This window comes from Manis pentadactyla, chromosome 8, assembly GCF_030020395.1.
Source record: "Manis pentadactyla isolate mManPen7 chromosome 8, mManPen7.hap1, whole genome shotgun sequence".
Classification (NCBI taxonomy): Eukaryota; Metazoa; Chordata; class Mammalia; order Pholidota; family Manidae; genus Manis; species Manis pentadactyla.
The window spans coordinates 107,950,644-107,976,324 of NC_080026.1; the positions used below are offsets into that span (position 1 = coordinate 107,950,644).

Below are 25,681 nucleotides of genomic sequence, written 5' to 3' on the forward strand. Positions count from 1 at the left end.
CTAGTGAGAACTCAACAGAAGCAATAGCAGTAGATTCTAACAATCAGTCGAAGTCCCCACTGGAGAAGTTCATGGTCAAACTGTGCACTCATCATCAGAAGCAGTTCATTCGTGTTCTGAACGATCTATACACTGAATCTCAGCCAGGCACCGAGGACCTGCAACCTTCTGATTCTGGAGCAATGGATGCATCTACTTGCAATGCTGGCTGTGCCCAGCTAAGCACCAAACATAAGGAAAAGGATGGTATATATCTTGATGTGAAGTCTCCTACTTCTGTAGATTTGCTCATAGGCTCATCGGGCTCTGACAGCCCTTTACACTTGACAGAACAGCCCCTAAAGGAGACTTCTCCTGGGACAAACTCTGTAGATGGAAGAGAGAATGCCTTGACTATTGTCCAGAAAGATTCTTCTGAACTTCCAACCACTAAACCTAATTCTGGTAGTTCCATGGATAGTTCCACTCTGGGATACCTCACTGCATCTAATTCTTCCTCATTAAACTTCCACCACATCTCTAAGAGCTTGGAGGGGCAAACCACTGGACAGGAGCAAGACACAAATGTGAGAATGTGTGAAGGTGGTAAAGATCATATGCAGAGCTCAGCTTTAGGAGAAAGCCTACTTGCAGTAAAAGTGGCAGCTGAGAAGGAAGAGAGCAACAGCTGTATTGTTGCTCAAAGAAATTCATTCAGAGCTTTATCAGAAAAGGCTTGGGACTCAGGATTTATGGGAAATTCACCTGGAACTGCTGACAAAGAGAATGCTTTACAGGGTAGCTCAAAAACACCTTTACACCAGGATTTAGAGGCAAGTGAACAAGATTCAAGGCCAAAGCAAGAGAACCATCTTCACTCATTAGGAAGAAATAAGGTGGGTTATCATTTACATCCCAGTGATAAGGGCCAGTTTGATCATTCCAAAGACGGTTGGTTAGCCCCCAGCCCTGTGCCAGCTGTACACAAAGCATCTAATGGACATTCACGAACTAAGGTGATGTCAACCTCTGTTAAGACAGCTCGGAAAAGTAAAAGGGCATCAGGGTTGAGGATAAACGATTATGATAACCAGTGTGATGTCGTTTATATCAGTCAGCCAATAACAGAATGCCATTTTGAGAATCAAAGAGCAATACCGTCTTCTCGGAAAACAGCCAGGAAGAGTACTCGAGGATACCTCTTCAATGGGGATTGTTGTGAGCTGCCTACTGTTCGGACGCTGGCCAGAAATTTACACTCCCACGAAAAAGCAAGCTGCTCAACACTGGTGTTGGAAGCAGTGATCACTCCCAAGCAGACCCTGGAAATTTCAGCCCCTACACCTACAGTGAGTGTACAGCATCCCAGAGAAGACAGCCCTGAAAAACTTAGTAAAGAAATAACCTCCCTCACAGAAGGAGACAGAGACACTGCATCTGAGAAGGAATCTCAAGACTCTGAGGTTTGTCCCATGATGAATAAACCAAGTCCAAACAGCTCCCCTGGGTCAAAGGAGACGATAGCCTCCAGCCCGGTGGGGCGTCTCTCTGCTCACCTTCCTGAAGAGGACGGGTCAGAAAGTAGCACCATGCTTTCAGTTCCCACAGCGAGTGGGATAACTTCTCTTGAACCAGACCAGCAACCAGTTGATGAACTGTTGGATACAAAGGAGATGAGTGTAACCCAAGGCTGTCACCTGGTTCCCTCCACTGAGAGCATTTCTGAAGGAGGCAGTGAAGATGTTGTTTCTTGGCCTTGTTCTTCTGCTAAAACAGTCAGTAGAGAGCAAAGTCCTTCATGCTCAGAAAATCAGAGTCCTCTTGTGGGCTTGGCACCTCCCATGGGCCTGGGAAAGGCCGAGGATGACCAAAGCATCAATACGGAAGCTGTGACTGAAGATACTCAGGAGCTAGAGGCTAACCCACTCTTGACAGAAAGCTGCACTTTTACTAACAACAAAAACCCCAGTGAAGTTGAGGAAAGTGAAGGAGCCAGTGGTACAGGAGAATTAGAGGGAGAGGACAGTGATGGAAAACATCTTTCAGAAAAAGATATGTGTGATCAAAACATTGACTCACTTGAAGAGAATTTGGACAAGAAGAAGAAAGGTAAAAAATTCCCTGAGGCCTCTGATAGGTGCCTCAGAAGTCAGCTTGCAGATTCCTCTGCTGATAGGGGCCTAAGAAACCAGAGTTCAGATTCTTCCTCTGCTTGTCCTGAAATCAAGGTTTCTAAAAATCCTGGTGCAAAACGTTCTAAGAAAGAAGGTTACCTGAGTGAGACAACACCTGAAGACTTTCTGACTAACAGTTTCCTTACAAAAGCTCCAGAGGACACTGAAAACCCAAATGTTGATGAAAAGCCCTCTGCAAAAGATACTGAGCAGGAGGGTGAGGGAGCCGGGATCATCACCCGGCAGAGCTTTAAAAACCTGCTGACAAAAGAATTCCACAGGGAAGAAGGAGCTACTTTCCCCAGCAGTGATCCCATAACCACAGTTGACCAGCCCCTGCCTGGAGAGAAACTGGAAATCTATGTTCAGTCTAAGCTAGGTGAGAAGAATGCTCATGACCCCTTGGAAAGTATTCCTCATACTTTCCCAGAACAATCAAAAGGGAATCCAGGACCTATTGCTGCACAAGACACAGAGGAGGCTGTGAACGAGGTAGACAATGCAGATACCCAGCATAACGGTGCTGGTGGTGATGGGCCTGCCAGCTCACTTGGGTTGTCAAGTAGTGGAAGTGGTGATGCTGATGGACCCCCAAAATGGGTCCCAAGGCTTACAAGACTGACTTCTTCAGCCTACAACCTAAGACATGCTCATTCTTTGGACTTGTTGGATACTGCAAAAGTGACGTCAGACAAGGAAGCAGCACAGGGGAACCGAATGCCAAAGGAAAATGGTGCTTCAGAGAGTGGAGATCCCTTAGATGAGGATGATGCGGATCCAGGGGCAGAGGACCAGCCAAAGTTCGTGGAGTGGTGTGCTGAGGAGGAGAACCAGGAGCTTATCGCCAACTTCAATGCCCAGTACATGAAAGTTCAGAAGGGCTGGATCCAGTTGGAGAAGGAAGCCCAGCCAACACCAAGAGCGAGGAATAAGTCAGATAAACTGAAGGAGATTTGGAAAAGCAAGAAAAGGTCACGGAAATGTAGGGGTTCATTGGAGGTTCAAAAGTTTTCTCCTGTTCAGATGCTATTTATGACAAACTTTAAATTATCTAATGTTTGTAAATGGTTCTTAGAGACCACTGAAACCCGGTCTCTGGTAATCGTGAAGAAGCTCAATACTCGTCTTCCAGGAGACATACCCCCTGTCAAGCATCCCCTTCAGAAGTACTCTCCTTCCAGCCTGTACCCCAGTTCACTACAGGCTGAACGTTTGAAAAAACACTTGAAGAAATTTCCTGGAGCTACTCCTGCGAGGAACAATTGGAAAACGCAGAAACTCTGGGCTAAATTTCGGGAGAATCCTGACCAAGTGGAGGCAGAGGATGGCAATGACATCTGCCCCAGCCCCAATTCTGAAGACAATAGACAAGAAGTCAAGGAATGTAGAAACAGCCATCCTTCCACAAACTCGCCTACTCCAGCCAGTACCCGGATCCTTAGGAAGTACTCCAATATTCGAGGAAAGCTCAGAGCCCAGCAGTGTTTGATGAAGAATGAGGAAATGGAAAGCCCATTTGGCCAGGCTGTGGAAAGCAAGCCAAGTTGTAAGAGTGTCTGCATCAACCCTCTGATGTCCCCCAAGCTCGCCCTGCAGGTGGATGCAGATGGGTTTCCCATTAAGCTCAAGAGTACTGATGGGATGAAGGGAAGGAAAGGCAAACAGGTGTCTGAGATTTTGCCAAAAGCAGAAGTTCAGAATAAACGCAAGAGAACAGAAGGCGGCAGCACTCAGGAGCGGAAGGACAAGGGACCTGCGATGAAAGCCATCAAAGAAAAGCATGCTGACAGCTCCACCAAGACCCCTGCTGCCAAGAAGCCAGCTGCAAGGGACAGAACCAGCCAGCTGCCCAGAAAGACATCTTTGAAGGAGAATAAAGTGAAGATCCCTAAAAAGTCCCCTGGGAAGAGCTGCCCTTCCTCCAGGAAAGAAAAAGAGAATACAAACAAAAGGCCTGTGCAGCCTGCCACCTTGGAGACAGTGACAAAGCCTGCAAAGCAAAAAGGGGCAGGTGAATCCTCTTCCAAGCCACAGAAAGCCCCGAACAGGAAGCAAAACAACGGAAAGACTCGGGCCAGACCTTTGACGAAAACCCCAGAGAACAGTGCAGCCCAGAGAAAACGAAAGCTGAAGGCGAAGCTGGACTCTTCCCACAGCAAACGGAGGCGGCTGGATGCAAAGTGATTGGAAGGGTGGAAACCATGAGTAACTGTTCTACAGAAGTAGCCCTTTATTTTGCATTAACTAAATCTGCTTTTATAAGCTTATCAAGCCTTTCAAATCTGCAGTTAATGGAGAACCCCACAATTTAAGATGTCAGAAAATGCATCTCAGATGGAGAAGGAAACTTGTAGAGTCTTTCTCTGAGGCTGAGTAAGGGAAGTTATATATTATATTCTGGTTGTTCCTTGGGTTTTAAACTTGGAACCAAGCAGTTTTAGTTTTTAAAAGTACAGTGCCTTATTTATCCTTTTTGTCTTTAAATTTACAAAAGCTAAAAAGCTGATCTATGTGATTAAAGGCTTGTATTTTATACTTGATGCACAAGCACTTGTACTGTAGCCAAGAAGACCACCATCATGCACATTAAAGTAGCTTTTCAGCAGCCACCCTGCAGTATCTGTACATGAACAGATACTCCTCTTTGCAAACCCTAGCAGTGAACTTCCCTCTCTGTCTTGTTTGTTTAAATGATATTTGAAAGCTAAACCAAATCATTTTTTATGGTATGTGGAGAATGCAGAGGGAATTTATAATGATTTTAAAAGATTAATATTTCTGTTATCCCTTTTTAAAAAATCATATTCATTCTTGGCCACTCTTCTCACTTTTGATCTTCTGTCATTTGAGAAAATGTATTCTAAATTCTGTGCCTGTGGGACAAAAGGTGTGTCACAAGGCATTAGTACTGGTTTATGACCTCTGAAAATTATTTACGTCCTCCAAATTTGCATTACTGATTCTACCATCCTTTCATTTTTGGCCTTGAAAGCTTCATAACACTCTGAAAAGGTTTTCATTCTACATTGGGGGAAAAAATATCTAGTATTTTTTAATTTTTAACTGTGTAGCTATAATTTGGCAATTAGTTTAAGAGTGACTATTCTAATTTTCTCTGACCCCGAGTACTTCCATATTTGAAGAAAGCTAAATGTTATTTCCAGTAATAGAAATGTTAACATGTGTGCATGTGTGTTCAGATGCATTTGCACTTGGTCATCAGCCACAAGTGTCTCCCATTCCCAGTTCCACAGTAAAATTCTTTCTTCCCCATGCAGTGTGCTAGGGTGTTCATGACCTGGATAATTAGCTCAGGCCAGATGGTTTAAATGTGGCCCAGGGTCTCTATGAGCGTCCCCAAAGCCACTTTGCCACCAGACTCAAAAGGTCTAAACAACACAGTTACATAAAGGTCAAAGCAATTTGCAGTTGAAGAAAGCCGCTCCAATATCTCATAGTGGGCCCACATCCCCCACACCCAGAGCTGATGCTCAGCTGCTATGTGCCAACTTGAAAGTATATGTTTCGAGTGGGTGTCTATTCTGATTGGTTTGTAGTTAATCCTTCCTGCCACTGTCCTGTTGGGCTCTGTTCCTTGGCTTAAAAATGAGAGCTGCAATATTTGTAACTGATGTTTGCCTTTCCCAGGTAAAGCCGAAATAAGTGCACTGGCTTTCCCTTGATGCCTAGGACATTGCTCCACTATAACACAGTGTGTACTCAACATTTCCATTGAGCCACTTGACAAAAAGCCTTTGTTGTTGAAGCCTCAACCAGCTTCTCTAACATGCTGTGTCACTGAAGTAGACTCCTGTGGACAGCTACTACTGTCCTTCCTGTTAAACTTTTTTCCAGTTAGAATGTTTCAGATCTGTTTAGTTAAACCCAGATGGACTTGTTCATGCATTAGTTCATTCAGTTCATGATAAAACAGGCTTTCTATCCATTCTGTTAAAGGTTTGCTGTATATAATGAAAACTTCAGATGATTAAATAGGACTGGAAAAAAACATTTGATTCATGGGAAACTGAGAACTGTGTTGAATTTCACAGATTGCGATGCTTACTACCTTCAGTGGAGCCTTGATTATTTCTTCTTTCTAATGTCTTCTCTATCCCATGAGTCTCTTTTTTTCTTTTTAATATCTTTGACTTTGGATATTCAAGAGCTACCTATATTAATGAAACTGCTGAGTGTGTGTGTTGGCAACCCTTTTTCAGCATTAAGTTGCACAGAAGCATTAATATGTTTTGAGTAAGTTCGTTTAGTCTTTAAAAAGTGGTTTTAAAGTTTTTTTTTTTATCTTCTCATATAGTTGTCACTGGATATTGTTTTGTGGTGACTTAAACCGCTGAGGTTTGCTGATGTCAGGTGTGCTGATTCTTGTATATGTGTTCACAGTGCCCCCCTAGCTGAGTATAGGCCACCTTGTGAGGGTGCTTGTTTGTTTAGATTAAGGAGAGGTGTGAGGCATTATGTAGGGTGGAACTTTTCCAGTTCCAGGTTTGTAATTCATTCCACTACTTTTCTAAGTTCTTGTTCATTTTTAAAAGCGTACTTCAAAATAATAGCCATCTCACCCATTTCAGGCAACATTTAAGAAAAGGTATCAGTGTGTATGTATTTATTTTATATACCTAACAATGCAATGGATCATCTTTAAAATCAATTTATACTTTATAGTAGTGGCTACATTTAAATAGACTTGGATTCTACATAATTAGGACACTTAAAAATTCAGAATTATTTTTATATTTGTTGGATCTCGTTTTTGCTGATTCGGTTCATTTTGCTCCTAGAAGAAGGAAAATAAAAAACCAACTTGATGGCCGACCCTGGAAGGCCCTTTTATACTTACAGCTGTTGCTGGCAGACCTGTCTCCCAGATAGATCCAAGCCAGGCTTAGAGCTGACTCAAGTCCCCCATTTTCCCTCTCTTGGAAAGACCTCCTTCCGATAGCCATCTTCACAGTATGGCTTGCCACCAGATGCAAAGGCAGTCTGTCCCACATTCTGGATCCCAATCGGAAAGGAATTCTGTTCCTGGGCCTATACCTAGTGAGGTAACTGTCCCAGCGTTAAGGCTGACGTTGAAGTGATGACCAGAGAGCACTGGTATTACCCCTGAGCTTCGGGAAGAGCCGGGAGATGCTTGGGAAGCAGTCTCTGAAGCTTCACCCATGGCTCCCCAAAGAGGGGCCCTCTTCAGGAGACCCATTTTCTATCCCATGAGACGCCCTGGGCTTAGGAGGACAACATGAAGACCACTGCCTCCTCAGGCCCAGAGCCACACCCAGTCCTTCCTCAGACATGCAGCAGGAAGGCCGTGACCTCTGTTCAGCTCTTGAGACTTCCGTCATGGGATTGTTACCAGTATCTGTTAATCTACAATTGCTAGCCCCCTGGATCCCTTAGGCCAATTCTTTTGTGTCTGTATTTCATTAAAGATTTCCGTACAAGCCTCATCTTAAAAAATAATATTAGTTCTGGTTTTTGTGCCTCACTGTTTCTTCAGTAGTTGTGAATAGAGGAGGCGGTTAGTCTTCCCTTCACCCATGTGGTGCCTCTGACGGGACCCTCTGCATTTGTACTGTGTGGGTGAATTTCTCACTGTCCAGATGGGCAGTAAGATACATCACCTCCAGAGAATTCGTTACTTAGAAGTTTGGTCTCTTCAATTGTCCTGCCTTCTCATGGATTCTGTCGTGGGGGCTGACACTGTAGCTCTCATTTATGGGCAGCGTTCCTATTGACTAGTGGACCTAAGAGCCAAGTAGGAAAGGGCAACATGCTGTGATACAAGCTATAGATGCTGTAGTGTTACCTTCACTCCTTGTGGTGGTCAGTCAGCTTGTGCAGGTTATCTTAGCTTCCAGATGATCTATCAAGGGTCTATAGACTATAGGCTGGTCTTTTTTTGTCAGTAAGTGTTCATTGGAGCAGAGCCATGCCCATTCGTTGATATATTGTTTGTGGCTGCTTTCCAGCAGAGTTGAATATCTGCAACAGAGACCATGTGGCCTATTACTATGTGGACCTTTAAGAAAAAATTAACTGATCCTTGCTTAAGAAAATAATCTTTTAGAGGAACAAATCTTCCCTGATTTATCTCCTTTTTCCTGCCTCTTCAGCTCTGTCCTCTTTTTGTCCCCTTCTTACTTATCTTACGTCAATTTTATCCTTTCTTTTACTTTTCTTTATTTCTTCTTGAAAGAGACACATTATGTTGCTCTAGTACACTGAATGCCATCTCCTGCAACGTGAGCTCCCTTAGCCTCACATCTTCCTTCTCGGAATCGCCTGTCGCAGTATTCATAGTAAGGCCATGTCTAGCCTGCAGAGGCAGAACCCATGAGCAGACTGGGATTCAGAGTTCTGAAATTACGTGGCCTGGCCTCTCATTCCACTTAGACCCAACTCAAGCTTCACTCCTTGTTTGTTATTGAAGTAAGCCAAGATTTTGTTTCTTTCAAAATTAACTGAGACAACTTTAGTTGACTGTTCAGTTTTCTGAACCTCACATTTAGATACTGAAAAAGTCTTTCATAGGAAACAGGTAAATCACAAACCCAGAGCATTATTTGTTATGTAATATTTTTGACCAGCTTCTAGGAAAATAAAAATGTATTGGTACTGATACATTATCAATCGCATACTCTCCTTACAAAATAATTTTATTAAAGGCAAGCCAACAAATAAAACATAGAGGCTTGAAGTGCTTTGAAAAGAATAACAGAAAAATTGGAGCATATTATAACCTGAATGTGACTATGAAATTATAGATAACATCATTAGATCAAATTCGCTCAGCTGCCAAGGTGTTAGTCCTCCACCTCCCCAAAAACTAAAGGAGAAGCTTCTGTGCTGTCTTTAAAAATGAAGTTGAATGTCATGTTAATGAAAAATTTTTTGTCATTGGTCCCAGAAGTGACTGTTCCAATTGTTTTGAAATAGTTATAATTTTGAATTACTAGCCATTAATTTTTGTGTTCTTGTGGCTTGACGTCCACTGAAATACTGAAATTTTTCTGTAGGTATGAACTCTGTCTGTATTACATCATCAAGGCAATCCTCCCAACCTATCAGTAAGTACTCTTCCCGTGCTTGCTCCCAAATCCTTTCCAGGGGAAAAAAGAAAATAAAAAGATTATTGTACTTAAAACAGGCAGAATTATTGGAAGCCTTTTGAGGCAGCCTTCAATATAATTCATTCCTTCAAACATCAGAATAAATTGTTGTATTTCTACAGTGGATGGGTTGGAGGACTTGAAGGCCTGCCCCCTTTCTTTTAGATATTAAATCATACTCAAGCAGAAACCCAGAGCTCTCTGATGCTGCTCTCAGCTCAGGGCTTTGCTGCGCTGCTCTGGGGACCCAGGGAACCACCTTGGGCACTTTGCAGATGTCCTTGCTCTTGGATTTGCCCAGTTCCTTCCATTACCTCCTGTCTGTCTGATCTTCCTTTTCCCAGAGCCCTGGTGGTTTAAGCACAGTGCACAGGAGACATCCTTTGCTTTGGCCTTCAGAGGGGCACTGTGTGGTCGTGCTGTCCTGGTGAGCACAGTGACATACAGGCTTTCTCCCCTGCCGGGGACCATTTCATGTAACACCAAGGGCTCGGTAGGCAAGCCACACTCAAGTATAGAATGTCCACTGAAAAAGACCAGGTGCACATGATTCTGCAATACGTCAGAGGCTGGAGGAATGCATTTTACCTTTTTTTAAGGGTTATACATTTTTAAAAGAGTAACAGAGACCATATGTCACCCACACAACCTGATATATAAAATATTTACTACCCTTTGCAATATGTCATTCAAGATCAAATTGTGTGGACAGTTAGTTGCAAACTTACTTTCTCATGTAGTCCAGCATTATACCATCTCTTTCCCTCAAATTTTAACTTGTTACCTGTTCATCTCAGCACATGGCTGCTTCACACATTATTCCTGAGAAATGCTCATGCATTAAGAAAATCCCCCATGTTGGTTGGATATTTGCTGAATCGTGAACTTATGATCTTATCTACAAGGATAAGTGTTAAAACTAAAAGTATGAAGTCTTTTAAACAAAGTACAACAGTCTTCATGTTTATGAATCAGGGTGAACTTGACTGTCATGCAGAGACATTCCTCTTTCAATACAGAGGGACTTAATAATGAACCTAAAGCCTAAAATAGTGCCTCTCCCCACAAACACTGGTATATTAGTTTTATCCCCTGGAGGCCTCCTTTTCTTTTCATGTACAACATATTCACTAATGTATCACTTCCCAAGCTTTGGTCATTTTCCTGTGAATGTAAACATCTGGTCTTTGCCTGTTGTAACCTCAGATCCATACCAGCCATTCTCAGCTCTCTTAAAGATACCAGCATTTCGATGGCGCCTTTTGTAGCACACCAGCAGCTTTAGACTGAAGTTCAGAGCTCTCCGTCCCGACCAGTGAAGCCCGACCCTGCAAGGCCCGACTCGCCTCAGTTTGAGGAGCCACCCTTTGCATCTTGTACCTTCAGCTCTTGCCACCAACCCCCTTCCAGGAGGCATCTTCTCTGGGACAGTCTCTCGCCTCCCAAGAACTTCAATGAACACATTTCTTTTCATAATTCTATTGTATTTAGCCATGGGGTCCAAATATTCAATTTATCAACTTTTTTACCTTACTGTTTTCTATAATCTGCATCTCATATTGTCTGTAGCTAAAGCTGTAGTATGTGGGAGCTACTTTGTGGAAAAGCTACTTAGTGGAAAAGATGCTATGCAAACAATATTTGCATAATTTTATGTATTTATACTACAGGTGAGGATTAGTTTTAGAGCCATTCTAGCTTAAGGTTATTAGTCTCTCAGTGATTTCTGCATTCTTAATAGTTCTGAGAGACTGCTAGCAGCTATGGTTTCAAGTACATTGATGATACATATTTAAACACCACTGTGGAATTTATTTCACTGTATAAATAGTGATATTTTCCTGTTCAAATGCTTCTATAGAAAGTATTTATTTTAACAACAAAAAATTATCAAAGGGCTTTCAAAAAAAGTGTTCTTCCTAGCCACCTGTCCTCCCCAACTACCATGGGCATCTGTGAAATCTCTACACAGCACAGTAAAAGCAGAAGGGTGGGGCCTTGAAGCGTTCACTGTATTTGAGCAGATGCAACATGGATTGGGAACATGAGCACATACCCCGACTGTCACCCCATCCCAGAACAGAGTGGGTCTCCCACAGTCAGTATGGCTGTGCACATGGTATCGGGCTTGCCTCAAGCAGCCCCTTTTTGCATACCCTGTTGGTACAGTCAACCATAGCCTTCCACAACCTGGGCAGGGAAATGAGCCTTAGTTGTAACCCGAAGGCAATCCGAACCCATACCTGTGGGATGTGGAGAAACCACTGGTTGCCTAAAGAAAGCATTAAGATGTATTTTAGTTTTTCTCATATTTGTGAAGCATACCTATTCAGACTCCCCTAACCGTGGGAGGTAACTATCCCATGTTTCCTTCTGCACCTTGACAGTACTTGTGAGCACCTCGACTCACCTCCCCCTCCCCCTGCTGTCCCAGCAAGCATCTGTGCAGATGTGGGCCAGCCCCACTGGTAACTGATGGTTACAGGAGACCCTCTGGTCTGAGGTGTGTGCAGCTTTACTCTCAGGAGTCCTAGTCTGCAGTTCAAGCACCCCCTTGATGCAATGGAACTGATGCTCTATGATCATGTTCCTCTTCCCCACGCCTCTTCCCCACGACACCCCCCTGGGCTGAGTCGTGATTCTCATTCTGCCCTGCTACCTAGACTGAGAACCACAGCTCCAGGGCTGCAGGGAGCTTGGGGTTTTTATCATCCATCTGAACCATAATTGTCATATTTATTTATGGCCTCCCTTTGTCTTTTCTAAACAAATGAGGACACTTGAGCAGTAATGCTGGAGAATGTTTTTTTCTAAGAGACTCTTTGTAAGCAAATCTTTTTTAAGATGAAATGTGAATGGGTAACTAGGTGCCAGGGAATTTAGCACTGAACTAGACAAAATTTTTTTTACCTTTGCAGGAAGAAGTAAATTTTGCTCTCATCTAAATGATCACAGAAAGTAATGCTGTAAATAGTTTTTTAAAAATATTTATTACATGTGCTGTATGCAGATTCATGTTCTGAGTGATGTTGGTTTGCATTGTAATATTGTAGAAGATATTTTGAGCAGTGAACTTGTTTTCATAACACAGTTCACACATGGACAAAGAACAAAAACCAGCAGGTTGAGAGCTGTTTGGGGCATTTGATCTGTAATGTTACATCCTATCCAGGCTTTAATTGCCCCCTGTTCTCATCTGGTTATGCTATATTTGTATGTGTACATACACACACAATAAACTGGTCTATGGTCAGTCCCCAGATCTGCAGAACAGATTTCCAGGTATTCTTTCTGATGTGTTGCCCATAAGCAATAAGATCCTAGATGATAACATTTCTTCCAGGAGCCATGTTGGCCCTTTGTCTCAGAGGATAGGGTAGAGGTAGAACAGCTCTTGCTAAGACCTCTTGCCTTTGCCGGAGAGGTTGCTGTACTTGAATTTTTGCTTTTGTTTATCTGCACGCTCCTTTATGTCATACAACTCTAGCAACAGATGAGAAATCTGCCAGCACCAGACACATCAAAAACTGGGTATAGACATTGAAAAATTATCAGTTTTCCATGAATTTGTGTCTTTTCCAGAATCAAGTTGAGGCAGAGTTCATTTGGCTGTTGCATAAATGTAAGAACTTTTTACATTAGAAATTAAAAGGCCAGTTAAAAGCTCTTTGACTGTATCTGACCTACTCGATATTTTAAAAGCTAACCCATTTCCTGTCATCCTCCTTGTGCCTGGTTTGATACGTCTGAAGCCCCCTTCATGTCTGGGGTTAACCCACTTAGGTCAGTGCACAGAGGGCAGTTGCTCTTCCTTCTCCCAGCGTGTCCAGTTCAACAGGTTTCGAAGCTGTTTTGCAGCCTCTCCTTGTGACCGTCCTAAACTTTATGAAAAATACCCCACACCCAAATAACCATTAGGAATAATGTAGTTTTTTAGGCTTTTGAAATATGTCTTTTTTTGTATTTATGATGGTGTTTGGAATTTTTCACTAGTGTTTTTTTAGATTGAAGTGGGTGCATTAGGATAAAACTTTCCATTGCTGAGCCAGAAGGTGAGCAAGAGGGAAGAAACTGACCTATAATGTATCATTGGGAAGGTGACTACTTCTTGTGGTGGGAGGGTGGGGAGGGGCATTGTAGATTATGTGGTAAAATAGAATTCTGGCCTGAGGCTCCCCAAGTCTTATTACCTTGTAATAAATAATCCCTTTATTAGCCTCACTTAATCTCAATAGAAGCCTGCTGTTTACCCTCAGGGAACAAGTAGTTTTCAAAATTGAGCTCCTCCAAGGTCGCTGGCCAGTGCCTGTGTGCAGGCATTGGTCGTCTTTGTGAACTCATGGCATTATTTTCCCATATGCATTATGATATTAAGAAATTCAACCCCAACCTGTATGAAAAGCACAGCCCAGGCCCTCCTGAGGGCCAGGGGGTCATAAGAGGCCCATGCAATTTAACTGAAACTCAGGTGCCGTGTTGGGTTTTTATTCTTTTTAGGCCACGACCCTTCAGAATGAGTGTAGGGCAGGGGCTGCTGATCCAGCTGTGGACCAGGGAGCTCTAAGATGAATCTCTACCGTTCCTTTCTGGTTCCTCCCAGTGTTGTCATTGCCAAGGTCAATCTTGTAGTTGTTAAGATGTGCTCCTTTTTGCTGTTTTGTGAGTCTTAGCCAGTGATCCAGGCACCCAAGGAGAGGGTCTCTGGAGGCCCTAGCCCCTTCGTGGTACCAAATGTGTGCTCCTGACCTGTGTGAAGGTGGTCTTTCCAAAAGCAGCAAAATGAGAAATTCTGCTAACGGTAATCGGGACGATCAGCATGTATCTCTTGGACCTGGATTTCCACTATGTTAGTGAGTATAGGAAAATACTGTGTCTTTAATGGATGAAAATTCAATGTATGCTGTGAATTTGTTGGTTTGAAACATTGAAAATTTTACATTAGATAATGTTTACATACCTCACCTGAAGAACCTTTGAGAGTGTATATATGAAATTAAAAAATATATTAAGTTGCTTTAAAACAATATGTATAGCTATAAAAGTTGGAGTTATTTTAACTTTGACTGTGATCCAAGTCTCTTAAATATTGAAATCGTGTGGATTTTTTTGTGTGTTTCTGTGTTTTACTTTCCTATTAGGCCATGTAGGAAACTGTGTTCTTGTTATTGGTAAAAGGGCCCTCACTGAAATCCAAGCTTGGAAGGATTTCCTTTGTTGTTTCAGGTTTTCTTGTTTGGTTTTGAGGTATGGGGCTAGAGGATGTGTGGGAGGGATTTCTCTAACATTGACATCTATTCCATGAGCTTTTTCTAGGCGCTTATTTTATTGCAGCGTATTAAACTTCTTTGATATTAAAGTGTGTTTGTGTAGTTACTGCAGAGGGTACAGAATGCATTGAAGACCAGATGCAACTTGCAGCCTATGGCAAAGTTGATAACTTGCCAGAAGGCACCAAAAAGCAATACCTCTTACTCTTCTGCCTCAGCCATGGCTGTGGGACTTAAAGGAACATTGTTTGCTAGATCGGTGGCCATTTGTGAGTTGTGCCCTGGACCTCTTCCTCCAGTATTCATCGTGTGGCAAACTAACCAGAATATAACCTGAGAGGTGCAGACCCACTGGACTTGGGGAGGGGACATCCCAGGTTAATTCTGTAGGCCTGGGATAGATACCAGAGCTGCAATGTCTGCAGTCTCAGGAAAATTTGGCAACTCTAAGAAGCCCGGGCATCTGTTTCATTGTGGCCACCCCCAGCCTCAACCTGCTGCCCCTCCCCTTGGCTGGGCCCCTTGGCCCCTCTTCCTTTTGACTGTGAAAATTGCCACTTATTTAACTCAGAGGTTGCAAATGGTGGCTCATAAGTTGTGTTTTACTTAGTCTCATTTTTAATAAGTCAAAAATTATAAGGGTTTACATAAACATTGATTTCTAGCTTCTCAACAAAAAATGAAGATCTGATGAAGTTAGTGAATGGTAAGAATCAGCTGGAGCTAAGTAGACTAGAGAATGTGCCCTTTAGGTCGCCACAATCCCTAACTCGGTTACTTTTGTCCCTTTTTCTTTACATAGGGAAATGGGTCTCTGCCTGCTGCTTTTGTCAGAAGCATCAATACAAATGATGGGCCACAGGCATGTCTTGACTCAGGTAACCTACTGGCTACTCCAGATACTTGATCTTACAACCCTGTTTCACCCCATTTTCTCTCCTTTACCCAGTTCATTTTCTCTAGAACCCTCATTACTTTGAAGGCCCTGAAGCTACCATCACTGATCACTCTCAAGATGACCGTGTGCTGTTAAGGTGTGCACCACAACCCAGTCTGCTGGCAGGATATCAGTCTGTGGTCCAGCGGGGTTCCTTCGGTGTCAGGGGCCTTGCCCAGCCTGACTGCCAGGGCCTGGCCTCATCTAGGCACTCAGGCCATGTGCCCTACAAAACTCCTCAGTGTGACTTTGCAGTCTGAAATCCTACTAGAACCATTATAGACATGTATTTATCTGCTTTTCTTCTCTGATCCCTAAGAACCACTGTTCTGGGTTAACCTTATGGGACAGTTTGAGAGGCTGCACTCCTTTCTAATCCATTGCCCAAAGTGAACCCTTCAGAGCCAGGATAAATGTGGGTGTGGCTCTATGCAATGGGATGTGGGAGCAGACACTTGAAATGAGGATGGGCAGCCTCCCCAGATCTCAGAGTGTGCTGTACGGTGCCAGGCTCTGTCCTCACACAGCCATTCCCGGGGAGCTGTCCCCCAGCCCTCCCGACTTCCCTCTTTATGAGGAACCTCCTTTGCTACTTCAAGAAGACCAGAGAGTTCCAAGGGAGAGTTCCAGCCCATCCTGGATTATGACTGGTATACAGGCACCCCAGAAACCCTTACACCCTGGGAGCGTGCATATTGGCAGCCCTGGGCTCATCCTCATGCAGAAAAAGATCAGCAAGGCAGAACCTGAGTGAATCTGTCATGTTCACACGGAAGACAACAGACAATATCCAATATGTTCTACAACCACTTCTAGGGAAAGGGAAGGTGTGGCTTCCTCACAGGCCTGTTCTTAACCAGTCTAAGAGTGATCCCAACAAGACTACAGAGACACCTAAACGAATGTCAACCAGGGCATCTAAAAATCAAACCAAGACACTGGATGTTGACTTTAACATAGAAAAATACTATAACAAAATGAAATACAAATATATATTAGAATCTGTTAAGCATTCTGTATAAAGAGATACTTTCATGGTTAGGCTAACAGCAAGCAAAAAGGAGACAAAGTCCAGCCTTTCCCATTGCCAGACACTTTCACCGGGAGCCTGTGCCACTGTCGCCAGCAGTGCTGCCAAGCAGCAACCTGGGGACTTGTCCTGCTTGTGTCTCTTCAGTGCTTGTTTAATGGAAACAGCCCATAGTGATGCCAAAGTGAATGGACATTCTTTCCAAAGGGGTAGCAAGGTGTGGAAACGATGGCTCGGAGAGTTTCACAGCAGCCTTCTGGGCCTCAGTGGGTCCAAATGTGAACCGGCAGGATGAGTATGATCCTTAGTGACTCAGGTTGGTGATGAAGAGGAGGAAGAGTTGATCATGGAGCAACCAGCAATCCCAGCCCCTTGCTGCCCTCACCCTGGGGATGGATCCCAGTCTCCCAGCTCAACCAAGGGGGAGCATGGGGCTGGGCTGGGACATAGAGTGCTGTCGCCTGTCAGGCAGGTGTAACCAGCTCACGGGGTCCTCCCAGCAAACACTCCATGATCTGCCCTCCCAACTCCGTGGCCTTGGGAGTGCAGGCCCTGTGGCGGCCATCCCCTGTCTGTAGGCCCCCTTACCACTGTCTGCGGAGTGAGGAGGCCCCCACCTTGGTCGGTGCCCCCCAGCCCAGAGCCTGCTTTCCCAGGGCAGTGGGGAATGGCGATGGCCAGGGAAGGTATGTGTCTCAGAGTCAGAACCCTGCTTCTTCATGGGAGGGGCGAGCTACTTGCACTTGAGCTTTCCTGCCTGTCTAGCCTGGTGCTAGAGCTGCTCTCCAGAGTCCCACGGTGGTTCTGAACCTCTAGGTAAAAAAAGGAAGCAGGGCAACCCTAGAAGCAGCCCCTTCAGGCCCAGGCTGCTGTCAGGTGGCTGGGGGATGCGGGGTTGTGGCCTTTCTCAGAGCTACCAGAGAGGCTGGCCCCCGTCAAGGGGCAATCCAGCCATGAGGATACCTCCCGTTACAGGGGTCCCAGGACTCAAACTCACTGGCCTGAGTCCCCGTGTGGTGGGATATGCCAGCCTCCCTCAGTTGCAGGAGGCACTGGACCTCTGCCGTTCAGTGTCAAATGTTCCCCCGGCTGCCTACTGTGGCAGAGGACAGGCCCAACAGCACCGCAAACCTACCGCAACACACTCCCCCAACCATGCCTTCTGTTTGCAGATGGAAGGATCCAGGAAACAGACAAGGTCACCCCCCTTGTGCACCAGGATTCCCCCAGGGGCACACTCTCTTGTATGACATCTTGAACAGCCAGCTCACTATTCAGGCTCAAAGATGATCTTTCTACATTTTCATTCTGTGTGGGAGAGAAGCATTTGCCGTCACACTGTCATGTATTCAGTGACTCTTCAAATACTGAGTCCTTCTGTGCAAACGTCTGAGTGAGCAGCTCTAGCCTGGGCCACTTTCTGTGATTGGAGCCCTTATTTGGCTCAACTCTTCCCAGGCGTCCTGGTCACTCCTGGGATGCTCGGTGATTAGTTCACATCTGTCGAGGGCAGAACACCCACAGCACCCCAACCCCAGTTAGGCACATAAATATTTGTTATATGATTAATAAAATGGATCTTCTAACTCCTCCTGCCTCCCTCCTGGAGCCACAGTGGGAGGGTCCATGTTACTCCTTCAGTCATCCCACCTCCCTATTTGCTAGCTGAAGACCCTGAGGCCTGTGGAGAAGAAATCTGCACAGAGTGACAGAGCCAGAAGGTTTCGTGATGCCTGGACCAACTGCTGCCTACTGATCTGCAGCACGGGGGTCCTGATCCCAGTCTCCACAGAAGGAGAGCCCTCCCTGGCCAGGCAGCCTAGCTCAAGCCCCCTACCCCGTCCCCCTGCCAGTGGCTCACCAGCAGCTCATGACTGGCTACTGGCTAGGGAAGTCCAGGAGCAATGCCCCTTCAGTGACTAGTATGCAAGTGGTGATGTTTATTCAGTTGGAACCAAGACCACCCTCCACCGCCCCCAACCCATCTTCTTTGGTGGGGTCCCCACCCCAGGCAGCCCCAATGGCCGTTTCCTCCACACGAGTTCCCTCCTGGACCAGCTGCATTAACTTCAGGAGCTGTCTGGTCCTAAGACCCATCTTCCACCTCCACCTCCAGCCTCCCTCCAAGCAAACATCAGCTGCACTGCTGCCAGTCGGCCCAGAGGGCAAGGATCATCCCTTCCTGGCCAGCAGCCCAGAGGGCAAAGGTCATCCCTTCCTAGCCAGAAGGAGGCGGCCCTTTTCCAGCATAGCCTGGCGTACTGTCAGCAGACGCTGCAAGAGCAGGAGCTGAGAGCCAGGCTGGCTGCCTCAGAGGTGGCTGAGAGCACTTCAAGGTTCTCTGCAGAGGACCAGGGGCGTCTGGGACCAGCATAGGCCAGAGGGGAGAGGGAAAGCTGGTTTGGGAAGGGACCAGTCCCTTCTTCAGACCCAGGTAGCAGGCAAGGAGGGGTGTCACCATTCTGCACTTTTTGGCCTGACCTCACGCACACATTCATTCAACAAATATTTATTAAGCGCCTATTTGTGCAAGGCACTTCCGCAGGGTGCCGTCCGCAGCCCGAGCCACGCACCCAGCTCCGCCCCAAGCGGCCGTGTGGTCGGCTTCAGAAGGGCTGCTTGGCCGCGGGCGGTGGGTCCCAGTTCGCACCAGAGGGTCCAGCCGCCCAGGCGCAGGGCCCGCACCCCAGCCCAGCTGCTGGTCACGTGGTCCCGCCTGCCCTGGCGGCTCCCCGCCTCACCCTTCCCGGTCCACGCCAGGCGCTACGCACAGAGGGCACAGCCACACTTAGTGGGCTTCTCCACCTCCTCGGCAAAAGAGGTCCCATCGCTGCACTCAAAGGTAAACTTCCTCCGCTTCAGCCGCAGGCCTTGGCAGCAGCCCTGGCCTGGGCATAATCCCCGGCACTCCACCCACGACAGCGGGCGCGTGGTCTGGCAGATGGCATAGCCCCTCTGGACCTGGTGAAAGTCCCGGACAGGGTGCCCCCGGCACTCGGACTCTGGATGGGACAGACACCAAGAGAAAGTCTCAGGGCACGTCCATGGGCCAGTGCTGCCCCCAGGGAGGCAGGAGGAGGAGGCGGAGCAGCCGCACCCGTGGACCTGGTCCTCCAGCTCTCAGACCCAACTGCAGTCCCCAGCTTCCTCCCTGCCGGACATGCACATGCACGCACTTCCTCCTGGGCCCATTGCAGTCAGTGAGAAGGAAGAACTTTGTAGCTGCCGGGACCCTCCGGGACAGACTGGGCTGCCAGGGTAAGATGGATTCCCCACTGCTAGAGGAGGCTGGAGGCTGGGAGGCAATAATGTTAGAACAGGAATTTGTGCGGAGGGTGTGGCGTAGGGGACCCTGGAGGTGTCTGCTGGGTCTCAGCAGTTTTTATTTCAGCAGAAGCATCTCGGTCACACCGGGCAGGTGGGACCTGGGATGAAGTCCCCAACCCTCAAACTTTCTGCTGCTCCCTAGGTCCCAAGGCTATGGGACCAAGATGGGGAGGTTTGGCCAGAAGATGTTACCCTGGGCGTCTCTTCTGTAAGGAGCTCCCAGCCAGAAGGGGTTCCTACCGCAGTCGGGGGGCTGCAAGCTGGGCCAGGGATATAGGGGGCATCTGCAGATAGGGCTTAGAGCCCAGGCACTGGGGCACTAAAGCCCGACAGTAGCCCGAGGTGCAAAAGCAGGGAGGGGACGCAGAGGGGTGGCTGAGGTTGGGAGGAAGAAAAGTCAACTCCCTAAACCAAGTTGTGGGGAGGGACCATAGAGGGGGCATGTCAGGAGGGTGGCCCCTGACCTTGCTCACAAAGCTCGCCCGAAAAGCCGGGGTCACACACACAGTGCACCCCCTTGGTGGCTGAGGCCTGGCAGTGGCCATGCAGGCACTGCAAGACCCCACAGGGGTCTGCAGGTGCCCCAGCCTGGTTGCACAGGGCCCCTGAGTACCCATCCTGGCACTGGCAGCTGTAGGAAAGAGCATCAAGGGGCAGGCATTTCCCGTGGACACACCTAGAGAGGACAGAGAAAAGGTGATGTGAGGGCAGGCTGGAGCCAATCCAAGGCCCACCCAAGGGTACCCCACACACCCCAGCTTTGGCTTCACGAGATGTTATTCTGCCCCCAAGGTTGAAACAAAGGGAACAAAATGTGATTCTGTGTTTGTCTCTAGGGAGTTTTTCCTGTTAATAAAAACTGAAAATCAGAAAAAAATAATAAAACCCTGTGTTAGGCCACATGTTCCAATTTGGGGGTTTAAAACTACAATCTTTGCAGCGACCCTCAGAGTAGGGAAGTGGAACTTGCAGGGAAGGGTGGGGAAGGAAAGGGAGCTTGCAGTGGGCAGGGGTGAGGGCTCCCTGTGCCCAGCCCAGGCTCACTTGTGGCCATGGCAGGGACCATCAGCTGGCTGGTCGCAGTGTAGGCCCCCCCAGCCAGCTTCACAATGGCACACAGGCCCCGGCGTGGCACTGGGCTGGCAGATGCCATGCAGGCAATAGAGCTTTCGGCAGGGCTCACAGCCTGGCACCACACCCGGCTTCATCCGCGTCTTGGTGAAGTCCTGCAGTTCATTGTTGATGTACAAGTTTCGGATGCAGCCATGGAAGCTGCTGCCATTGAGGATCTGCCACAGGCGGAAGGCAGCTGAGTTTACGTCCACCGGCATCCCTGGGGTGAGAGGAGCAGGGTGGAGCTGGGCCAAGTCAGGTGAAGACCATGTCTGGCACCCACCTCTGAGGTCCCCTGGGTGTTCCCCCTGCCTTCAATCTCTGTCTTTCTGTTTCGGCAATTCTGGGCCAAGGTCCTTTGCCAGTTTGTTGGGTTCAGACTCCTTTCCCAGAAGAAATGGAATCTGCTTCCTTAGTGATCAGAGCCTGGGGGTGCCTTGCCTGGCAACGTCCAGCTGGCAGGTAAGGTTCTGGATGCCTGGAGTCTGGCTGCCTTCGCCCAGGGCTCCTTCCTCCCCTCTGGGACACCAGCTTTTGCCTCCCAGAGACCCCCCCACCCCAAAGCAGCAAAGGTCCTGGGCCTAGAATCCATGTGTCACCCACTTCACAGCAACCCTCTGAGGGAAGCCTTGCTAAACCCCATCTGGTGCATAGTGACTTGCCCAAAGTTGTACAGCTAGTTACATGCAACTCCCCACGTCTCAGCAGAGCACTCCACAGTGAGAAAGCCCTGCCGCAGCAGAAAACCTGCCTCCACAGACCCAGAAACATCTGCAGGTGATGGCACAGGTGCAAGTCACCTAGCAAAGCCTACCCAGTACCCCTGCAGGTCCCCAGCTGATGAGAGCTGCCGTGCCTGGGCCTCTTGCAGCAGCCCCCGGCCCTCTGAGGGCTGGAGACTGGGAATGGACCCTAAACCACTGACAAGTCCCTTCTGGCCCAAAGCCAAGAGGAAAGGCGCCCACAGTTTGGAAGATATATGGGCAAGTCCCAGGCCTGCTGCCAGGCCGGGCCTTGGGCCCAAGCCAGGCACCCACCCTTGGTCAGCCTGCGGGGCAGAGAGCAACCTAGACTCTGTGCAGGGGGGGACACAGTACCCCAGCAGCACGGCCATCAACTAGGACCCTTCCCCACCCCCTTGAAACATCCCCCACTGTCCAGTGCCTTGGGCACCAGCCCATCTGGCCAGCCTCAGGCCAAAGTACAACAGAGGCCCCACCTGGAATGGCTGCCAGCATCATGGGATAGGGAGGCCTGGGGAGGGCCAGCTGCAGCCTCCACCCTGGCCAGGCCTTACCTCCCACATAGAGCGGGGCCTCGCTGTTTAGCGTGTAGTGTTTGCCAAAGTTGTCCATGGTCATGGGACTGCCACCATCGATGGAGAGATTCACCATCTGGTCAAAGGTGACCAGCTCAACTGTGTGGAACTGCCCATCATTGATTGTCTCGGCACTAGAAGGAGATGGAGCCCCCATCGGGGGACGGGCTTCAGCTTGGCCCCTCCCTGCCTTGGCACTTCCCCAGAGGGGCTGCCAGCCCACTGACTGCTTCCCAGGGACCAGGTCTCTGAGGGAGGGGACTGTGGGGACTCTGTGGCCTATGGCCTGGTCCCTTCTGCCGTCCTTGGGACTCCCTGGGAAAAGCTGTGGCGTTTGGGGCGGGAGTTCCCAACTCCTCAGCCTCTGCCTCCCGGCCGAGGAGCCCCTGTGAGGGAGCGGTGGCAGGGGGAGGGCGGGACACTACGCAGGCCTCGGAGAGCCTCAGACCCAAGCTGGGGCTCCACTGGATGGTTTGAACACCCTTCCAGTAACCACCTGCTTTTGGCCCAGGAACCCCTGAGGGTGGGTGGTGGGCATGAGGAAGCCCTACCTATAGATGGCAGAGCTTGGGTAGCTGCCTGGGTCGTAGCTGACACGCACATGGCCCTGGTACAGCTCCACTGCGATGTGGTCATTGTCCCCGTTGTACAGCAGGATCCCATTGTCCTCTGCCGTGGAGACCTGATGGGCAATGACACTTTCTCTCCCACCCCATCCCACACAGCAGGGACACTGGCTGGTTGGTGGGGCAGATGGGAGACAACAGTTGGAAGAGAAATGCTGTGTGCAGAACTGTACTCCCCGGCCTGTCCAGGTGACACATCCCCCAGGGGATGCTGACAGAGGCGGGCAGCCCTCAGTTCAAATTCCATCCACTGCCAGTCTGGCCAGAGCTGGGCAGGGAAGGTAGGTGGGCCAGCCGAGGCCTCAAAACTTGGTGCTTGGTGAGCAGGTAGGAGACCTCAAAAGCCCTGTCCTGGAGAGGAGCCTTAGATGGATGTGGGGTAGCCCATCTGAGGGCCTCAGGAGGCTGCCTTAGGGCAAGCATGGGAACCAGAGAGCGAGTTGAGGACGGCTCTCTAACGGTCAGGGCCACCCATACCTGAAAGGAGCTGCTCCGGAGGGCGTGCCTGTCTCTGCCCAGGCGACACCCACCCCAGGGGATGCTGACTGAGGCTGGCAGTCCCCAGGTCAGAGACACAGCTCCTGTCTCTGGAGCCATGCAAGTGGATATTGACAGAGAGCCCTCTCTGAGGCTGCAGGCACCATGGCCTTTCCTCCTGCCCTGTCCCTCTGTCCCTCTTTCTCCTGCTAAGGCCCCTGACTCCCCAGTCTGTAGAGCTGGCACAATTGTAGCACCCTACCTCACTGGACTCAGTGGGCAGGGCAATCAGAGATCTCCCTGAGGTCACTGATTGTTGCCAACTAGAGCTGGCAGGGAAGGGCGGGCATGGGGAGGGCAGACACACGCCTCTCCCAGGATGGCCCCAAGGTGAAGGCTGGGGGGCTTGGCGAGTTAGCTTTGTTGAGCAGTTGGGCTGCCTGTGGTTCTTCTGCAGACGGGGTGAGGAGACAGGATTTTGGAGAGCTGATAGAGTGAGTGTGTTTGGGAGGCGGAAGGACTCTGGGCAAAAAGGAAGAGAGGAGGACAGAAGAAAAGAGAGAAGAAAGATGTGGCTTTGGGGCTGGGGGACAGAATTTTGGGAGAAGAGAGAGATAGGTAACAAAGAGTTTTGCATTTTTTGTCACGTGATGTGCACTCTCCTCTCCCCAAGAAATGTTTAGCAAATAATACTATTAAAGTGGGAGGGACTTGCTCTTTTTCCCTCAACATAATGCTATTCTGAGAAGGAATTCAAGACATGAAACGGCAAAATTAGGGACCCCAGGGACACTGGTTAAAGATACAGCCTGGAGCTGACTCATGGGAGAATGTCTGCCTGCAGCACTGAGGCTGAAGCCGACAGGGTGGTGAGACAAGGATGGCGGGACAGGATCCTGGCAAGTTTGGTTTTCTGGACCCAGTCACACGTGAGACCACCTCCACCCATGCTCTAGTCTGAGATTGGTTTTGTGACTTTTCTAATTGTGCTTAAACTAGTCCCAGCTGAGATCTTGAGGCCACATCCAAAGAGCTTTGACTAACACAGGGCCCTCCCAGTTCTCCTGGACAGGGGTGTGTCCAGATGCTCTGGCCTGAGACCAGGGTCCCCTGCTGCCTGACTCCCCTCTGTGACCAGGCACCCTGGGCACGCACCTGCAGTGTGATGTTAGCCCGCGGCCAGTTCTGCAGATCGGTGAACTGCAGGTAAGTGTCACGATCCACGAAGTTGACACTGAGCAACTTCTCACACTCAGGGCCGCTGAAGCCAGGGAGGCACTGGCACACGGGCCGGCTGCCCTGGTCCACACAGTTGGCCCCGTTCTGGCACTCAGTCCCCTCACAGGGGCTTCTGGGGGCAGGCAGGTGGGGAGGGGTCTCACAGAGCTGTCCACTGAGAGAGAAAGGACACAGGTCAGAGGGGGCAGGGCAAAGGGACAAGGGGGCATCCTCCTCTCCCACAGTCCTGGAGAGAAATTCACCAAATATCTTGGGAAACTGGATCCTTAAAGCAACAGGAGATGCTCCCAATGAACCCTTTCCCTGAGAGACCTAAGAGCCAGAAGGATACTGAGAGACAAGGTGAGAAACAAGGGTGGCCCCTGGAGCAGCAGCAGTGATACCACCCGGGAACCTGTCAGAAATGGAAAGCTGCTGGGTCTGCTTTTTAACAAGATCCCAGGTGATTCGTGTGCACCTCAAAGCTTGAGAAGCGCTCACTGCTCGTGTCAGTAAACTCTGCCCATTTTACAGAAAAGAAAACTGAGACTTAAGATACATGCAAAAGAGAGAAGACTCCAATTACTAAAGTAAAGAAATCAAGGAGGGGACATTCCTACCAACAGGTAATTCTGGCACACGCTACAGCAACCCAAATGCCTATCCGCTGATGGGTGGCAGATGTGGTCCATCCACACGACAGTACAGTGCTCAGCCATAAAAGGGAATGGAGTTCTAATACATGCTACCACCTCAGAAACAGGTTGCTAAGTGAAAAAAGCCCGTCACAAAGGACCATAGATCGTATGATTCCACTTATATGAAATGTCCAGAAAAAGCAAATCTACAGACACAGAAATTAGTAGATTAGTGGTTGCCCAGAGCTGACAGGGAGGATGGGGGTGACATCTAAGCAGTATGGAGCTTCGTGCTGGGGTAATGAAAGTGGTCTAAAATTGATTGTGGTGATGGATGTTCAACTCTGGGAATATACTAAAAGCCACTGAAATGTACACTTTAACTGGGTGAATTATATGGTGTGTGAATTATATCTCAATAAAACTAAAAAAAAAAAAAAAAAAAGACCC

The 25,681-nt window shown here is 48.2% G+C and overlaps 2 protein-coding genes across 10 annotated transcripts in view; one reads left to right on the plus strand and one right to left on the minus strand.

Annotated features, from left to right (window-relative positions):
- LCOR (ligand dependent nuclear receptor corepressor) overlaps positions 1–14,896 on the plus strand; it is a 192,359-nt gene extending 177,463 nt beyond the window's left edge. For all 9 annotated transcript variants that reach the window (XM_057506175.1, XM_057506172.1, XM_057506177.1 and 6 more), the window contains one exon: positions 5–14,896. In XM_057506175.1, coding sequence (XP_057362158.1) covers positions 5–4,337 — 4,333 coding nt within the window. In that variant the 3' untranslated portion in view covers positions 4,338–14,896. The remainder of the gene's footprint in view (positions 1–4) is intronic.
- Positions 14,897–19,007: 4,111 nt separating this feature from the next.
- The window catches only part of SLIT1 (slit guidance ligand 1), a 158,523-nt gene continuing 151,849 nt past the window's right edge, over positions 19,008–25,681 (minus strand). Inside the window, exons 32-37 of the mRNA XM_036886502.2 lie at positions 24,531–24,768; positions 22,824–22,954; positions 22,252–22,406; positions 20,886–21,174; positions 20,306–20,517; positions 19,008–19,516 (exon numbers count right to left, since the gene is read on the minus strand). Coding sequence (XP_036742397.2) covers positions 19,278–19,516; positions 20,306–20,517; positions 20,886–21,174; positions 22,252–22,406; positions 22,824–22,954; positions 24,531–24,768 — 1,264 coding nt within the window. The 3' untranslated portion in view covers positions 19,008–19,277. The remainder of the gene's footprint in view (positions 19,517–20,305; positions 20,518–20,885; positions 21,175–22,251; positions 22,407–22,823; positions 22,955–24,530; positions 24,769–25,681) is intronic.